General features: G+C 55.8%; 1 protein-coding gene across 6 annotated transcripts in view; it reads right to left on the bottom strand.

Moving 5' to 3' along the window:
- tm2d1 (TM2 domain containing 1) overlaps positions 1 to 17,766 on the bottom strand; it is a 66,309-nt gene that overhangs the window by 30,998 nt on the left and 17,545 nt on the right. For 4 of the 6 annotated variants that reach the window (XM_067990269.1, XM_067990268.1, XM_067990271.1 and 1 more), the window contains exons 5-6: positions 6,905 to 7,013; positions 5,698 to 5,828 (exon numbers count right to left, since the gene is read on the bottom strand). The exons of 1 other annotated variant lie outside the window; for it this stretch is intronic. In XM_067990269.1, coding sequence (XP_067846370.1) covers positions 5,698 to 5,828; positions 6,905 to 7,013 — 240 coding nt within the window. The remainder of the gene's footprint in view (positions 1 to 5,697; positions 5,829 to 6,904; positions 7,014 to 17,766) is intronic. One more of the 6 variants, XR_010963863.1, reaches the window with a different exon arrangement.

Here is a 17,766-nt window from a genome sequence, read left to right as displayed (position 1 = left end):
TCAGTCCTCCCATTGTTTAGCTGAAAGAAATTTCAAATTATCCATGGGGGAAGAGCGAGACGAGGGGGAGGGGAGAGAAAGAGAGAGAGAGAGCGAGAGCGAGGGGAGAGAGAGCGAGAGCGAGGGGAGAGAGAGCGAGAGCGAGGGGAGAGAGAGCGAGAGCGAGGGGAGAGAGAGCGAGAGCGAGGGGAGAGAGAGCGAGGGGGAGGGGAGAGAGAGCGAGGGGGAGGGGAGAGAGAGCGAGGGGGAGGGGAGAGAGAGCGAGGGGGAGGGGAGAGAGAGCGAGGGGGAGGGGAGAGAGCGAGAGCGAGAGGGATGGGAGAGAGCGAGAGCGAGGGGGATGGGAGAGAGCGAGAGCGAGGGGGAGGGGAGAGAGCGAGAGCGAGGGGGAGGGGAGAGAGCGAGAGCGAGGGGGAGGGGAGAGAGCGAGAGCGAGGGGGAGGGGAGAGAGCGAGAGCGAGGGGGAGGGGGAGGGGAGAGAGCGAGAGCGAGGGGGAGGGGAGAGAGCGAGAGCGAGAGCGAGGAGGAGGGGAGAGAGCGAGAGCGAGGGGGAGGGGAGAGAGCGAGAGCGAGGGGGAGGGGAGAGAGCGAGGGGGAGGGTAGAGAGCGAGAGCAAGGGGAGAGAGCGAGGGGGAGGGGAGAGAGCGAGAGCGAGGGGGAGGGGAGAGAACGAGAGCGAGGGGGAGGGGAGAGAGCGAGAGCGAGGGGGAAGAGAGAGAGCGAGAGCGAGACGAGGGGGAGGGGAGAGAGCGAGAGCGAGACAAGGGGGAGGGGAGAGAGCGAGAGCGAGACGAGGGGGAGGGGAGAGAGCGAGAGCGAGACGAGGGGGAGGGGAGAGTGCGAGAGCGAGACGAGGGGGAGGGGAGAGAGCGAGAGCGAGACGAGGGGGAGGGGAGAGAGCGAGAGCGAGACGAGGGGGAGGGGAGAGAGAGCGAGAGCGAGAGGGGAGAGAGAGAGAGCGAGAGCGAGACGAGGGGGAGGAGAGAGAGAGAGAGAGAGAGAGAGAGCGAGACGAGTAGGAGGGGAGCGAGAGAGAGCGAGACGAGGGGGGGAGAGAGAGAGAGCGAGAGCGAGACGAGGGGGAGGAGAGAGAGAGAGAGCGCGAGACGAGTAGGAGGGGAGAGAGAGAGAGCGAGACGAGTAGGAGGGGAGAGAGAGAGAGCGAGACGAGGGGGGGAGAGAGAGAGAGAGCGAGAGCGAGACGAGGGGGAGGGGAGAGAGAGAGAGAGAGCGAGAGCGAGACGAGGGGGAGGGGAGAGAGAGAGCGAGAGCGAGACGAGGGGGAGAGAGAGAGAGCGAGACGAGGGGGGGGGAGAGAGAGAGCGAGAGCGAGACGAGGGGGAGGAGAGAGAGAGAGAACAAGAGCGAGACGTGGGGGAGGGGAGAGAGAGAGAGAGAGCGAGAGCGAGACAAGGGGGAGGGGGGGAGAGAGAGAGCGAGAGCGAGACGAGGGGGAGGGGAGAGAGAGAGAGAGCGAGAGCGAGACGAGGGGGAGGGGAGAGAGAGAGCGAGAGCGAGACGAGGGGGGGAGAGAGAGAGCGAGACGAGGGGGGGGGGAGAGAGAGAGCGAGAGCGAGACGAGGGGGAGGAGAGAGAGAGAGAGAGAGAACAAGAGCGAGACGTGGGGGAGTGGAGAGAGAGAGAGAGAGAGCGAGAGCGAGACAAGGGGGAGGGGAGAGGGAGAGAGAGAGCGAGAGCGAGACGAGGAGGAGGGGAGAGAGAGAGAGAGCGAGAGCGAGACGAGGGGGGGAGAGAGAGAGCGAGACGAGGGGGGGGGGAGAGAGAGAGCGAGAGCGAGACGAGGGGGAGGAGAGAGAGAGAGAGAACAAGAGCGAGACGTGGGGGAGTGGAGAGAGAGAGAGAGAGAGCGAGAGCGAGACAAGGGGGAGGGGAGAGGGAGAGAGAGAGAGCGAGAGCGAGACGAGGGAGAGGGGAGAGAGAGCGAGAGCGAGAGCGAGACAAGGGGGAGGGGAGAGGGAGAGAGAGAGAGCGAGAGCGAGACAAGGGGGAGGGGAGAGAGAGCGAGAGCGAGACGAGGGGGAGGGGAGAGAGTGAGAGCGAGATGAGGGGGAGGAGAGAGAGAAAGAGCGAGAGCGAGACGAGGGGGAGAGGAGAGAGAGCGAGAGCGAGACGAGGGGGAGGGGAGAGAGAGCGAGAGCGAGACAAGGGGGAGGGGAGAGAGAGCGAGACGAGGGGGAGGGGAGAGAGAGCGAGACGAGGGGGAGGGGAGAGATAGAGAGCGAGACGAGGTGGAGGGGAGAGAGTGAGAGCGAGAGAAAAAAAAAGGCTAGGATAGTCGGGGGAGGGTTTGTTCGTTGGGCAAGAGGAAGGGGGGAAAAGTAGCAGAAGTCAGCTGAACAGATGGTATATATCCTGGTAACAAAGAAATCCATAAGATCCTTGCACATGTCAGAGATGAGTGTAGAGGGGACAAGAGAGGGGAGTTTTGGGATGTAGTTGCTAATGGAGAAAAGAAGTCGTGGGTTATCTTTACCAGCCAGGGTGATCTTTGATACTGGGTAGTTTTGGTAAAAGGTAATGAGGCTCACTAGAGCTTGAATAGGTCCGGCCAGGACTGGTGGCCGATGGTTAACCCAGTTGTGTGCCACATACGCTCAAGTCTGTACCCCTTGGAATTGAGGGAGTGAAGATGGGAGCTCTACCAGGGAACAGCCAGCATGGGCGATGATGAAGGTTTTGCTGCGACAATGACATCAAATGCGGAGGTGAGAGTGGTGGCTCTAGCAAGTCATAGTAAATGAAGAGCCAAGGACTAGGCAGTTAGGAACGTGGAAGTGCAGTTGTAAATGACTTGGGGGGAAGAGTTTTTTCGAGGAGGAGACGCAGTATCAAATGGGATTGGAAGGGGGTAGTCGATGAAAAGACATACAATGAAGCAGTCGGAGATTGTGGTCCTTGAGATAGAGAGGTCACAGGAGATAGTGAGATCAAAGCGGTGATCATGAGTATAACTGAGTGTTTATAAGGAGGGAGACATTTAGGGAGGACAGGAGGGTGGTGAATTCAGAGCAGAGAGCATAAGGGAGATCAAAATCACCATGAATGGGGAATTGCTCAGTGCAGTGGTTGAGGGTGGAAGGGAGGGAGGACATCATAGAGAGAAACTCAGGCTGGGGCTTGGGGAGGGCCATAGACAACCTAGATTTCTGTCAATTGAGACAGGGAGGGAGTAAATGGAAAAAAGGAAATGGAATTCCTGAAACGTGTACAGGATTCCTTGCTCAAACAATGTGTTAGTAGGCCGACAAGTGTGGAGAAGTTGCTATATATGGTTAGGAGTAATGAAACAGATCAGGTAGATGAGTACCTTGGGAGCAGTGACCACAATTTGATCAGGTTTAAGAAAAAGACAGTACAAAAACTACGGCAGCAGATTGAATTAGGGCAGATTTTAAAAAGATGAAGAGCGAGCTACCTGAGGAGGGGTAGAAGGAGAAACTGCAACACAGGTCTGTACAGCAACAGTGGGATGTTTTGAAGGGATTGCAAAGGTACAGAATAAGTATATTCCATTTAAAAGGGAAATCAGTTAATATTTTAGGATGCCATGGATAAATAGAGGTTAGAAACAATTAGAAATGAAGACAGTCTACTAGGACTCTGAGAATAACAATAATGAAGATGAAAATCAAAAGGAGAATCTGAAAAAAAGAGGTTAAGAGTGGGATAAGAAACACTAAGAGGGAGCATGAGAAAGAATAGCAAAACAAACAGTAAAGTGTATCAGGTCTGGAGCCGAGTGGTCCTGGGTTCCGCCAGGACCACTCGGCTACAGGCCTCATTACAGCCTTGGTCCAAACATGGACAAAAGAGCTGAATTCCAGAGGTGAGGTGAGAGTGACTACCCTTGACATCAAGGCAGCATTTGACTGAGTGTGGCACCAAGGAGCCCCAGTAAAATTGAAGTCAATGGGAATCAGGGGGAAAACTCTCCAGTGTCTGGAGTCATACCTAGCACAAAGGAAGATGGTAGTGGTTGTGGAGGCCAATCATCTCAGCCCCAGGACATTGCTGCAGGAGTTCCTCCGGGCAGTGTCCTAGGCCCAACCATCTTCAGCTGCTTCATCAATGACCTTCCCTCCATCATAAGGTCAAAAATGGGGATGTTCGCTGATGATTGCACAGTGTTCAGTTCCATTTGCAACCCCTCAGATAATGAAGCAGTCCGTGCCCGCATGCAGCAAGACCTGGACAACATCCAAGCTTGGGCTCATAAATGGCAAGTAACATTCGCGTCAGACAAGTGCCAGACAATGACCAACTCCAACAAGAGAGAGTCTAACCACCTCCCCTTGACATTCAACAGCATTACCATTGCTGAATCCCCCACCATCAACATCCTGGCGGTCACCACTGACCAGAAACTTAACTGGACCAGCCATATAAATACTGTGGCTACAAGAGAAGGTCAGAGGCTGGGTATTCTGCAGCGAGTGACTCACCTCCTGACTCCCCAAAGCCTTTCCACCATCTACAAGGCACAAGTCAGGAGTGTGATGGAATACTCTCCAGTTGCCTGGATGAGTGCAGCTCCAACAACACTCAAGAAGCTCGACACCATCCAGGACAAAGCAGCCCGCTTCATTGGCACCCCATCCACCACCCTAAACATTCACTCCCTTCACCACCGGCGGACTGTGGCTGCAGTATGTACCATCCACAGGATGCACTGCAGCAACTCGCCAAGGCTTCTTCGACAGCACCTCTCAAACCCACAACTTGTACCACCTTGAAGGACAAGGGCAGCAGGCACATGGGAATAACACCACCTGCATGTTCCCCTCCAAGTCACACACCATCTCGACTTGGAAATATATCGCCGTTCCTTCATGGTCGCTGGGTCAAAATCCTGGAACTCCCTACCTAACAGCACTGTGGGAGAACCTTCACCACACGGACTGCAGCGGTTCAAGAAGGCGGCTCACCACCACCTTCTCAAGGGCAATTAGGGATGGGCAATAAATACTGGCCTCGGCAGCGACGCCCACATCCCATGAACGAATAAAAAAAAGAGAACTGTTAAAAGCAAAGTGCGACCCCTGAGAGGTGATGATTATCAATTTGTAAATGATCAAAAAATAGCAGATATTTAATAAGTACTTTGCATCTGTCTTTACTAAAGAGAACGATATTGACAAGGAAGTGAATCCCAAAGTAGTTGAGAGTAAGATCAGTAATGTAACGATGGATAAAAGGAATGTTTTTGATCAGTTGGTTAGGCTAAAGGAAAACAAAACAGAAAGGCCCGAAAGGATACATCTTAGGAACCTGAGGGAGGTGAGGGAGAAAACTGCCACAGCTTTAGAAATTACGTTTTAGGGCTTGACAGAGTATGGATGTGTGACAGAAGATGGGAGAGTGATCAATATAGTATCCATTGTTCAAAGGGAAGGCATAGATAAGTGGGGCAATTACAAAAAGCACAGGAGTGAAAATTGGTGGCTTTTGTCACAGTGCTTGATTGAGAACTTTATTCAGCAAAACAGTCACTCATCTTCATAAGAGCAAGATTCCAGTAGGTAAATAAACCTTTTTAGTCTCTGACTTCTTCAACAATGTTCAATATATGTGCTCTGCATTATGCTAACCTGATGCTTCTGTGCATCTTTAATTTCTAAATACTGTATAGTTTTAGCTTACAAAAGGTCCAGATCAGCGTGGTAACACTCCACTTACCCAACAGACTGAGGGTGTAGAAGTAGTCCATGTAAAATCCAGTAGCTAGTTTGCTTAACAAGTGTATTTCCAGATTTTGGTTGTGGGGTGGGGGGGGAGACAGGGGGACAAGGGTCTGCTCACCAGAAATGCTGTGAAACCATTAAAAGAGAAAACAGTACTTTAATTGTTACAAGTTTATAATTAAACAAAGCAACCAGGTGTTCTAATTAGAATTTGGCATGAATCAGATAAAAAATAAGTAATATGGACAGGTGTCAACTATCTTCTGCACTCAGGAAAGCAGGTTTAGTTTTGTCTGTTCCAGTACATTATTTTAGCTTTGTTCTTTAAAGAATTCAATCATTCAAATATCAATGACAGGAGTCAAAGTAAATGTATGACTTAATACACAGTGAACAAGATTGAAAACTGCATTAATTCCAGCACTCCACCTTTTGTGGTTTTCAAAAACAGAAGTTGCTTTATGTATAGTACATGTTTGTTCCTGTTTGATTTATAATATGTTCATGCTTAATTTAAAATATGTTCTTCACAGTCATTCATATATAGTTGGCTTAAGAGCAAGTATATTGTAAATGCACTTGGTATATACTCTTGGCACAATATGTTGAAGGGACAGTGGCAGCATGGATACAAAATTGGCTATGGGACAGAAAACAGAGAGTAATGGTGAACGGTTGTTTTTCAGACTGGAGGGAAGTATACAGTGGTGTTCCCCAGGGGGTCGGTATTAGAACCTCTGCTCTTTTTGATATATGTTAATGACCTTGACTTGGTTATACATGGTATAATTTCAAAGTTTGCAGACGACAAGAAACTTGGAAATGTAGTAAACAATGTGGAGGATAGTAACAGACTTCAGGAGGACACAGACAGACTGGTGAAACGGGCAGAGACATGGCAGATGAAATTTAATGCTGAGAAGTGTGAAGTGATACATTTTGGTAGGAAAATGAGGAGAGGCAATATAAACTAAATGGTACAATTTTAAAGGGAGTGCAGGAACAGAAAGACCTGGGGGTGTATGTGCACAAATCTTTGAAGGTGGCACGACAAGTTGAGAAGGCTGCTAAAAAAGCATACGGGATCCTTGGCTTTATTAATAGAGGCATAGGGCTCAATTTTGAAATGATGGCAGGTTGGCAGCAGGAGCGGGGTGGGGGGTGAAGGTGTGCATGGCAAACCCGAATAAAAAAAAAATTACCTTTTCCAATGTGATTGCAATATAATTGATGTTGATTGAAGTTGTTTCCAGGTTTCATGCCCGGCGGCCAACCTGATTGCAGCTCCTGTCAGCAGCCAGCCTGTCAATGCTGGGGGGAGGGGGGGGCGGTAGGGGAGAAAGAGAGAGAGCAAGATGTCATCCGGCACTGGAACAGAGGGAGGGAGGGGGACAGGGGGTGGAAGATCGGGGGAGGGGGACAGGGGGTGGAAGATCGGGGAGGGGGACAGGGGGTGGAAGATCGGGGGAGGGGGACAGGGGGTGGAAGATCGGGGAGGGGGACAGGGGGTGGAAGAGCGGGGGAGGGGGACAGGGGGTGGAAGATCGGGGGAGGGGGACAGGGGGTGGAAGATCGGGGGAGGGGGACAGGGGGTGGAAGATCGGGGGAGGGGGACAGGGGGTGGAAGATCGGGGGAGAGGGACAGGGAGTGGAAGATCGGGGGAGGGGGACAGGGAGTGGAAGATCGGGCGAGGGGGACTGATGTGGAAGATCGGGGAGGGGGACAGGGAGTGGAAGATCGGGGGAGGGGGACAGGGAGTGGAAGATCGGGGGAGGGGACAGGGAGTGGAAGATCGGGGGAGGGGACAGGGAGTGGAAGATCGGGGGAGGGGGACAGGGAGTGGAAGATCGGGGGAGGGGGACAGGGAGTGGAAGATCGGGGGACGGGGACAGGGAGTGGAAGATCGGGGGAGGGGGACAGGGGGTGGAAGATCGGGGGGGAAAAAAGCAGTGGAAGAGCGGGGAGGGGGAAAGAGAGTGGAAGATCGGGGAGGGGGAAAGAGAGTGGAAGATCAGGAGGGGGAAAGAAAGTGGAAGATCGGGGGGGGGGGAAAGAGAGTGGAAGATCGGGGGGGGAAAGAGAGTGGAAGATCGGGAGGGGGAAAGAGAGTGGAAGATCGGGAGGGGGAAAGAGAGTGGAAGATCGGGAGGGGAAAAGAGAGTGGAAGATCGGGGGGGGGAAAGAGAGTGGAAGATCGGGAGGGGGAAAGAGAGTGGAAGATCGGGAGGGGGAAAGAGAGTGGAAGATCGGGAGGGGGAAAGAGAGTGGAAGATCGGGAGGGGGAAAGAGAGTGGAAGATCGGAGGGGGGAAAGAGAGTGGAAGATCAGGAGGGGGAAAGAAAGTGGAAGATCGGGGGGGGGAAAGAGAGTGGAAGATCGGGGGGGGGAAAGAGAGTGGAAGATCGGGAGGGGGAAAGAGAGTGGAAGATCGGGAGGGGGAAAGAGAGTGGAAGATCGGGAGGGGGAAAGAGAGTGGAAGATCGGGAGGGGGAAAGAGAGTGGAAGATCGGGAGGGGGAAAGAGAGTGGAAGATCGGGAGGGGGAAAGAGAGTGGAAGATCCGGGGGGGGGGAAAAGAGAGTGGAAGATCGGGAGGGGGAAAGAGAGTGGAAGATCGGGGGGGGACAAGAGAGTGGAAGATCGGGGGGGGAAAGAGAGTGGAAGATCGGGAGGGGGAAAGAGAGTGGAAGATCGGGAGGGGGAAAGAGAGTGGAAGATCGGGAGGGGGAAAGAGAGTGGAAGATCGGGAGGGGGAAAGAGAGTGGAAGATCGGGGGGGGGGAAAAGAGAGTGGAAGATCGGGAGGGGGAAAGAGAGTGGAAGATCGGGAGGGGGAAAGAGAGTGGAAGATCGGGAGGGGGAAAGAGAGTGGAAGATCGGGAGGGGGAAAGAGAGTGGAAGATCGGGAGGGGGAAAGAGAGTGGAAGATCGGGAGGGGGAAAGAGAGTGGAAGATCGGGAGGGGGAATGAGAGTGGAAGATCGGGGGGGGGGAAAGAGAGTGGAAGATCAGGGGGGGGAAAGAGAGTGGAAGATCGGGAGGGGGAAAGAGAGTGGAAGATCGGGAGGGGGAAAGAGAGTGGAAGATCGGAGGGGGGAAAGAGAGTGGAAGATCAGGAGGGGGAAAGAAAGTGGAAGATCGGGGGGGGGAAAGAGAGTGGAAGATCGGGAGGGGGAAAGAGAGTGGAAGATCGGGAGGGGGAAAGAGTGTGGAAGATCGGAGGGGGGAAAGAGAGTGGAAGATCAGGAGGGGGAAAGAAAGTGGAAGATCGGGGGGGGGAAAGAGAGTGGAAGATCGGGGGGGGGGAAAGAGAGTGGAAGATCGGGGGGGGGAAAGAGAGTGGAAGATCGGGAGGGGGAAAGAGAGTGGAAGATCGGGAGGGGGAAAGAGAGTGGAAGATCGGGAGGGGGAAAGAGAGTGGAAGATCGGGAGGGGGAAAGAGAGTGGAAGATCGGGGGGGGGGGAAAAGAGAGTGGAAGATCGGGAGGGGGAAAGAGAGTGGAAGATCGGGGGGGGACAAGAGAGTGGAAGATCGGGGGGGGAAAGAGAGTGGAAGATCGGAGGGGGGGAAGAGAGTGGAAGATCGGGGGGCGAAAGAGAGTGGAATATCGGGGGGGGGAAAGAGAGTGGAAGATCGGGAGGGGGAATGAGAGTGGAAGATCGGGGGGGGGAAAGAGAGTGGAAGATCAGGGGGGGGAAAGAGAGTGGAAGATCGGGAGGGGGAAAGAGAGTGGAAGATCGGGAGGGGGAAAGAGAGTGGAAGATCGGGAGGGGGAAAGAGAGTGGAAGATCGGAGGGGGGAAAGAGAGTGGAAGATCAGGAGGGGGAAAGAAAGTGGAAGATCGGGGGGGGGAAAGAGAGTGGAAGATCGGTGGGGGGAAAGAGAGTGGAAAATCGGGAGGGGGAAAGAGAGTGGAAGATCGGGAGGGGGAAAGAGAGTGGAAGATCGGGAGGGGGAAAGAGAGTGGAAAATCGGGAGGGGGAAAGAGAGTGGAAGATCGGGAGGGGGAAAGAGAGTGGAAGATCGGGAGGGGGAAAGAGAGTGGAAGATCGGGAGGGGGAAAGAGAGTGGAAGATCGGGAGGGGGAAAGAGAGTGGAAGATCGGGGGGGGAAAGAGAGTGGAAGATCGGAGGGGGGGAAGAGAGTGGAAGATAGGGGGGCGAAAGAGAGTGGAATATCGGGGGGGGGAAAGAGAGTGGAAGATCGGGAGGGGGAATGAGAGTGGAAGATCGGGGGGGGGAAAGAGAGTGGAAGATCAGGGGGGGGAAAGAGAGTGGAAGATCGGGAGGGGGAAAGAGAGTGGAAGATCGGGAGGGGGAAAGAGAGTGGAAGATCGGGAGGGGGAAAGAGAGTGGAAGATCGGAGGGGGGAAAGAGAGTGGAAGATCGGTGGGGGGAAAGAGAGTGGAAAATCGGAGGGGGGAAAGAGAGTGGAAGATCGGGGGGGAAAGAGAGTGGAAGATCAGGAGGGGGAAAGAAATTGGAAGATCGGGGGGGGGAAAGAGAGTGGAAGATCGGGGGGGGGAAAGAGAGTGGAAGATCGGTGGGGGGAAAGAGAGTGGAAAATCGGGAGGGGGAAAGAGAGTGGAAGATCGGGAGGGGGAAAGAGAGTGGAAGATCGGGAGGGGGAAAGAGAGTGGAAAATCGGGAGGGGGAAAGAGAGTGGAAGATCGGGAGGGGGAAAGAGAGTGGAAGATCGGGAGGGGGAAAGAGAGTGGAAGATCGGGAGGGGGAAAGAGAGTGGAAGATCGGGAGGGGGAAAGAGAGTGGAAGATCGGGAGGGGGAAAGAGAGTGGAAGATCGGGGGGGGGAAAAGAGAGTGGAAGATCGGGAGGGGGAAAGAGAGAGTGGAAGATTGGGGGGGGAAAGAGAGTGGAAGATCGGAGGGGGAAAGAGAGTGGAAGATCGGAGGGGGGGGAAGAGAGTGGAAGATCGGGGGGCGAAAGAGAGTGGAATATCGGGGGGGGGGAAAGAGAGTGGAAGATTGGAGGAGGGAAGAGAGTGGAAGATCGGGGGGGGAAAGAGAGTGGAAGATCGGGGGGGGGAAGAGAGTGGAAGATCGGGGGGGAAAGAGAGTGGAAGAACGGGGGGGGGAAGAGAGTGGAAGATCGGGGGAGGGAAGAGAGTGGAAGATCGGGGGGGGGGAAGAGAGTGGAAGATCGGGGGACGGAAGAGAGTGGAAGATCGGGGGAGGGGAAAGAGAGTGGAAGATCGGGGGGGAAAGAGAGTGGAAGATCGCGGGGGGGGAAGAGAGTGGAAGATCGGGAGGGGGAAAGAGAGTGGAAGATCGGGAGGGGGAAAGAGAGTGGAAGATCTGGGGAGGGAAGAGAGTGGAAGATCGGGGGACGGAAGAGAGTGGAAGATCGGGGGAGGGAAGAGAGTGGAAGATCGGGGGGGGAAAGAGAGTGGAAGATCGGGAGGGGGAAAGAGAGTGGAAGATCGGGGGGGGGGAAGAGAGTGGAAGATCGGGGGGGAAAGAGAGTGGAAGATCGGGGGGGGAAAGAGAGTGGAAGATCGGGGGGGGAAAGAGAGTGGAAGATCGGGGGGGAAAGAGAGTGGAAGATCGGGGGGGAAAGAGAGTGGAAGATCGGGGGGGGGGGAAAGAGAGTGGAAGATCGGGGGGGGGAAAGAGAGTGGAAGATCGGGAGGGGGAAAGAGAGTAGAAGAACGGGAGGGGGAAAGAGAGTGGAAGATCGGGAGGGGGAAAGAGAGTGGAAGATCGGGAGGGGGAAAGAGAGTGGAAGATCGGGGGGGGGAAAGAGAGTGGAAGATCGGGAGGAGGAAAGAGAGTGGAAGATCGGGGGGGGGAAAGAGAGTGGAAGATCGGGAGGGGGAAAGAGAGTGGAAGATCGGGAGGGGGAAAGAGAGTGGAAGATCGGGAGGGGGAAAGAGAGTGGAAGATCGGGAGGGGGAAAGAGAGTGGAAGATCGGGAGGGGGAAAGAGAGTGGAAGATCGGGGGGGGGGAAAAGAGAGTGGAAGATCGGGAGGGGGAAAGAGAGTGGAAGATCGGGAGGGGGAAAGAGAGTGGAAGATCGGGGGGGGGGAAAAGAGAGTGGAAGATCGGGAGGGGGAAAGAGAGTGGAAGATCGGGAGGGGGAAAGAGAGTGGAAGATCGGGAGGGGGAAAGAGAGTGGAAGATCGGGAGGGGGAAAGAGAGTGGAAGATCGGGAGGGGGAAAGAGAGTGGAAGATCGGGAGGGGGAATGAGAGTGGAAGATCGGGGGGGGGGAAAGAGAGTGGAAGATCAGGGGGGGGAAAGAGAGTGGAAGATCGGGAGGGGGAAAGAGAGTGGAAGATCGGGAGGGGGAAAGAGAGTGGAAGATCGGAGGGGGGAAAGAGAGTGGAAGATCAGGAGGGGGAAAGAAAGTGGAAGATCGGGGGGGGAAAGAGAGTGGAAGATCGGGAGGGGGAAAGAGAGTGGAAGATCGGGAGGGGGAAAGAGAGTGGAAGATCGGAGGGGGGAAAGAGAGTGGAAGATCAGGAGGGGGAAAGAAAGTGGAAGATCGGGGGGGGAAAGAGAGTGGAAGATCGGGAGGGGGAAAGAAAGTGGAAGATCGGGGGGGGGAAAGAGAGTGGAAGATCGGGGGGGGGAAAGAGAGTGGAAGATCGGGGGGGGGAAAGAGAGTGGAAGATCGGGAGGGGGAAAGAGAGTGGAAGATCGGGAGGGGGAAAGAGAGTGGAAGATCGGGAGGGGGAAAGAGAGTGGAAGATCGGGAGGGGGAAAGAGAGTGGAAGATCGGGGGGGGGGAAAAGAGAGTGGAAGATCGGGAGGGGGAAAGAGAGTGGAAGATCGGGGGGGGACAAGAGAGTGGAAGATCGGGGGGGGAAAGAGAGTGGAAGATCGGAGGGGGGGAAGAGAGTGGAAGATCGGGGGGGCGAAAGAGAGTGGAATATCGGGGGGGGGAAAGAGAGTGGAAGATCGGGGGGGGGAAAGAGAGTGGAAGATCGGGAGGGGGAAAGAGAGTGGAAGATCGGGGGGGGGAAAGAGAGTGGAAGATCAGGGGGGGGAAAGAGAGTGGAAGATCGGGAGGGGGAAAGAGAGTGGAAGATCGGGAGGGGGAAAGAGAGTGGAAGATCGGGAGGGGGAAAGAGAGTGGAAGATCGGGAGGGGGGAAAGAGAGTGGAAGATCAGGAGGGGGAAAGAAAGTGGAAGATCGGGGGGGGAAAGAGAGTGGAAGATCGGTGGGGGGAAAGAGAGTGGAAAATCGGGAGGGGGAAAGAGAGTGGAAGATCGGGAGGGGGAAAGAGAGTGGAAGATCGGGAGGGGGAAAGAGAGTGGAAAATCGGGAGGGGGAAAGAGAGTGGAAGATCGGGAGGGGGAAAGAGAGTGGAAGATCGGGAGGGGGAAAGAGAGTGGAAGATCGGGAGGGGGAAAGAGAGTGGAAGATCGGGAGGGGGAAAGAGAGTGGAAGATCGGGGGGGGAAAGAGAGTGGAAGATCGGAGGGGGGGAAGAGAGTGGAAGATCGGGGGGCGAAAGAGAGTGGAATATCGGGGGGGGGAAAGAGAGTGGAAGATCGGGAGGGGGAATGAGAGTGGAAGATCGGGGGGGGAAAGAGAGTGGAAGATCAGGGGGGGGAAAGAGAGTGGAAGATCGGGAGGGGGAAAGAGAGTGGAAGATCGGGAGGGGGAAAGAGAGTGGAAGATCGGGAGGGGGAAAGAGAGTGGAAGATCGGAGGGGGGAAAGAGAGTGGAAGATCAGGAGGGGGAAAGAAAGTGGAAGATCGGGGGGGGGAAAGAGAGTGGAAGATCGGTGGGGGGAAAGAGAGTGGAAAATCGGGAGGGGGGAAAGAGAGTGGAAGATCGGGAGGGGGAAAGAGAGTGGAAGATCGGGAGGGGGAAAGAGAGTGGAAAATCGGGAGGGGGAAAGAGAGTGGAAGATCGGGAGGGGGGAAAGAGAGTGGAAGATCGGGAGGGGGAAAGAGAGTGGAAGATCGGGAGGGGGAAAGAGAGTGGAAGATCGGGAGGGGGAAAGAGAGTGGAAGATCGGGAGGGGGAAAGAGAGTGGAAGATCGGGGGGGGGAAAAGAGAGTGGAAGATCGGGAGGGGGAAAGAGAGAGTGGAAGATTGGGGGGGGAAAGAGAGTGGAAGATCGGAGGGGGAAAGAGAGTGGAAGATCGGAGGGGGGGGAAGAGAGTGGAAGATCGGCGGGCGAAAGAGAGTGGAATATCGGGGGGGGGGAAAGAGAGTGGAAGATTGGAGGAGGGAAGAGAGTGGAAGTTATCGGGGGGGGGGAAAGAGAGTGGAAGATTGGAGGAGGGAAGAGAGTGGAAGATCGGGGGGGAAAGAGAGTGGAAGATCGGGGGGGGGAAGAGAGTGGAAGATCGGGGGGGAAAGAGAGTGGAAGATCGGGGGGGAAGAGAGTGGAAGATCGGGGGAGGGAAGAGAGTGGAAGATCGGGGGGGGAAAGAGAGTGGAAGATCGGGGGGGAAAGAGAGTGGAAGATCGGGGGGGAAAGAGAGTGGAAGATCGGGGGGGGAAAGAGAGTGGAAGATCGGGGGGGAAAGAGAGTGGAAGATCGGGGGGGGAAAGAGAGTGAAGATCGGGAGGGGGAAAGAGAGTGGAAGATCGGGAGGGGGAAAGAGAGTGGAAGATCGGGGGGGGAAAGAGAGTGGAAGATCGGAGGGGGGGAAAGAGAGTGGAAGATCGGGAGGGGAAAGAGAGTGGAAGATCGGGAGGGGGAAAGAGAGTGGAAGATCGCGGGGGGGGAAGAGAGTGGAAGATCGGGAGGGGAAAGAGAGTGGAAGATCGGGAGGGGGAAAGAGAGTGGAAGATCGGGAGGGGGAAAGAGAGTGGAAGATCTGGGGAGGGAAGAGAGTGGAAGATCGGGGAGGGAAGAGAGTGGAAGATCGGGGGGGGAAAGAGAGTGGAAGATCGGGGGGGGAAAGAGAGTGGAAGATCGGGGGGGAAAGAGAGTGGAAGATCGGGGGGGAAAGAGAGTGGAAGATCGGGGGGGGGAAAGAGAGTGGAAGATCGGGGGGGGAAAGAGAGTGGAAGATCGGGGAGGGAAAGAGAGTGAAGATCGGGGGAGGGAAAGAGAGTGGAAGATCGGGGGGGGAAAGAGAGTGGAAGATCGGGGGGGGAAAGAGAGTGGAAGATCGGGGGGGAAAGAGAGTGGAAGATCGGGGGGGAAAGAGAGTGGAAGATCGGGGGGGGAAAGAGAGTGGAAGATCGGGGGGGGGAAAGAGAGTGGAAGATCGGGGGGGAAAGAGAGTGGAAGATCGGGGGGGGAAAGAGAGTGGAAGATCGGGGGGGAAGAGAGAGATCGGGGGAAAGAGTGGAAGATCGGGGGGGGAAAGAGAGTGGAAGATCGGGGGGGGAAAGAGAGTGGAAGATCGGGGGGGGGAAAGAGAGTGGAAGATCGGGAGGGGGAAAGAGAGTAGAAGAACGGGAGGGGGAAAGAGAGTGGAGATCGGGAGGGGAAAGAGAGTGGAAGATCGGGAGGGGGAAAGAGAGTGGAAGATCGGGGGGGGGAAAGAGAGTGGAAGATCGGGAGGGGAAAGAGAGTGGAAGATCGGGAGGAGGAAAGAGAGTGGAAGATCGGGGGGGGAAAGAGAGTGGAATATCGGGAGGGGAAAGAGAGTGGAAGATCGGGAGGGGAAAGAGAGTGGAAGATCGGGAGGGGGAAAGAGAGTGGAAGATCGGGAGGGGGAAAGAGAGTGGAAGATCGGGAGGGGAAAGAGAGTGGAAGATCGGGAGGGGAAAGAGAGTGGAAGATCGGAGGGGAAAGAGAGTGGAAGATCGGGAGGGGGAAAGAGAGTGGAAGATCGGGAAGGGGAAAGAGAGTGGAAGATCGGGGGGGGGAAAAGAGAGTGGAAGATCGGGAGGGGGAAAGAGAGTGGAAGATCGGGAGGGGGAAAGAGAGTGGAAGATCGGGAGGGGGAAAGAGAGTGGAAGATCGGGAGGGGAAGAGAGTGAGATCGGGAGGGGGAAAGAGAGTGGAAGATCGGGGGGGGGAAAAGAGAGTGGAAGATCGGAGGGGGAAAGAGAGTGGAAGATCGGGAGGGGGAAAGAGAGTGGAAGATCGGGGGGGGGGAAAAGAGAGTGGAAGATCGGGAGGGGGAAAGAGAGTGGAAGATCGGGAGGGGGAAAGAGAGTGGAAGATCGGGAGGGGGAAAGAGAGTGGAAGATCGGGAGGGGGAAAGAGAGTGGAAGATCGGAGGGGAAAGAGAGTGGAAGATCGGGAGGGGGAAAGAGAGTGGAAGATCCGGGGGGGGGAAAAGAGAGTGGAAGATCGGGAGGGGGAAAGAGAGTGGAAGATCGGGGGGGGGAAAGAGAGTGGAAGATCGAAGGGGGAAAGAGAGTGGAAGATCGGAGGGGAAAGAGAGTGGAAGATCGGGAGGGGGAAAGAGAGTGGAAGATCGGGAGGGGGAAAGAGAGTGGAAGATCGGGAGGGGGAAAGAGAGTGGAAGATCCGGGGGGGGGGAAAAGAGAGTGGAAGATCGGGAGGGGGAAAGAGAGTGGAAGATCGGGGGGGGACAAGAGAGTGGAAGATCGGGGGCGGAAAGAGAGTGGAAGATCGGGAGGGGGAAAGAGAGTGGAAGATCGGGAGGGGAAAGAGAGTGGAAGATCGGAGGGGGAAAGAGAGTGGAAGATCCGGGGGGGGGGAAAAGAGAGTGGAAGATCGGGAGGGGGAAAGAGAGTGGAAGATCGGGGGGGACAAGAGAGTGGAAGATCGGGGGCGGAAAGAGAGTGGAAGATCGGAGGGGGGGAAGAGAGTGGAAGATTGGAGGAGGGAAGAGAGTGGAAGATCGGGAGGGGGAAAGAGAGTGGAAGATCCGGGGGGGGGAAAAGAGAGTGAAGATCGGGAGGGGAAAGAGAGTGGAAGATCGGGAGGGGAAAGAGAGTGGAAGATCGGGGGGGGGAAAAGAGAGTGGAAGATCGGGAGGGGGAAAGAGAGAGTGGAAGATTGGGGGGGGAAAGAGAGTGGAAGATCGGAGGGGGAAAGAGAGTGGAAGATCGGAGGGGGGGGAAGAGAGTGGAAGATCGGGGGGCGAAAGAGAGTGGAAGATCGGGGGGGGGGGAAAGAGAGTGGAAGATCGGGGGGGGAAAGAGAGTGGAAGATTGGAGGAGGGAAGAGAGTGGAAGATCGGGGGGCGAAAGAGAGTGGAAGATCGGAGGGGGGGGAAGAGAGTGGAAGATCGGGGGGCGAAAGAGAGTGGAAGATCGGGGGGGGGGAAAGAGAGTGGAAGATCGGAGGGGGAAAGAGAGTGGAATATCGGGGGGGGGGAAAGAGAGTGGAAGATTGGAGGAGGGAAGAGAGTGGAAGATCGGGGGGGGAAAGAGAGTGGAAGATCGGGGGGGAAAGAGAGTGGAAGAACGGGGGGGGGGAAGAGAGTGGAAGATCGGGGGAGGGAAGAGAGTGGAAGATCGGGGGGGGGGAAGAGAGTGGAAGATCGGGGGACGGAAGAGAGTGGAAGATCGGGGGAGGGAAGAGAGTGGAAGATCGGGGGGGGAAAGAGAGTGGAAGATCGGGGGGGGAAAGAGAGTGGAAGATCGGGGGGGAAAGAGAGTGGAAGATCGCGGGGGGGGAAGAGAGTGGAAGATCGGGAGGGGGAAAGAGAGTGGAAGATCGGGAGGGGGAAAGAGAGTGGAAGATCGGGAGGGGGAAAGAGAGTGGAAGATCGGGAGGGGGAAAGAGAGTGGAAGATCGGGAGGGGGAAAGAGAGTGGAAGATCTGGGGAGGGAAGAGAGTGGAAGATCGGGAGGGGGAAAGAGAGTGGAAGATCTGGGGAGGGAAGAGAGTGGAAGATCGGGGGGGGAAAGAGAGTGGAAGATCGGGGGGGGAAAGAGAGTGGAAGATCGGGGGGGAAAGAGAGTGGAAGATCGGGGGGGAAAGAGAGTGGAAGATCGGGGGGGGGGGAAAGAGAGTGGAAGATCGGGGGGGGGAAAGAGAGTGGAAGATCGGGAGGGGGAAAGAGAGTAGAAGAACGGGAGGGGGAAAGAGAGTGGAAGATCGGGAGGGGGAAAGAGAGTGGAAGATCGGGAGGGGGAAAGAGAGTGGAAGATCGGGGGGGGGAAAGAGAGTGGAAGATCGGGAGGAGGAAAGAGAGTGGAAGATCGGGGGG

This window comes from Heptranchias perlo, chromosome 9 (genome assembly GCF_035084215.1).
Source record: "Heptranchias perlo isolate sHepPer1 chromosome 9, sHepPer1.hap1, whole genome shotgun sequence".
Taxonomy (NCBI): domain Eukaryota; kingdom Metazoa; phylum Chordata; class Chondrichthyes; order Hexanchiformes; family Hexanchidae; genus Heptranchias; species Heptranchias perlo.
This window is presented reverse-complemented; position numbering and strand designations above follow the sequence as displayed.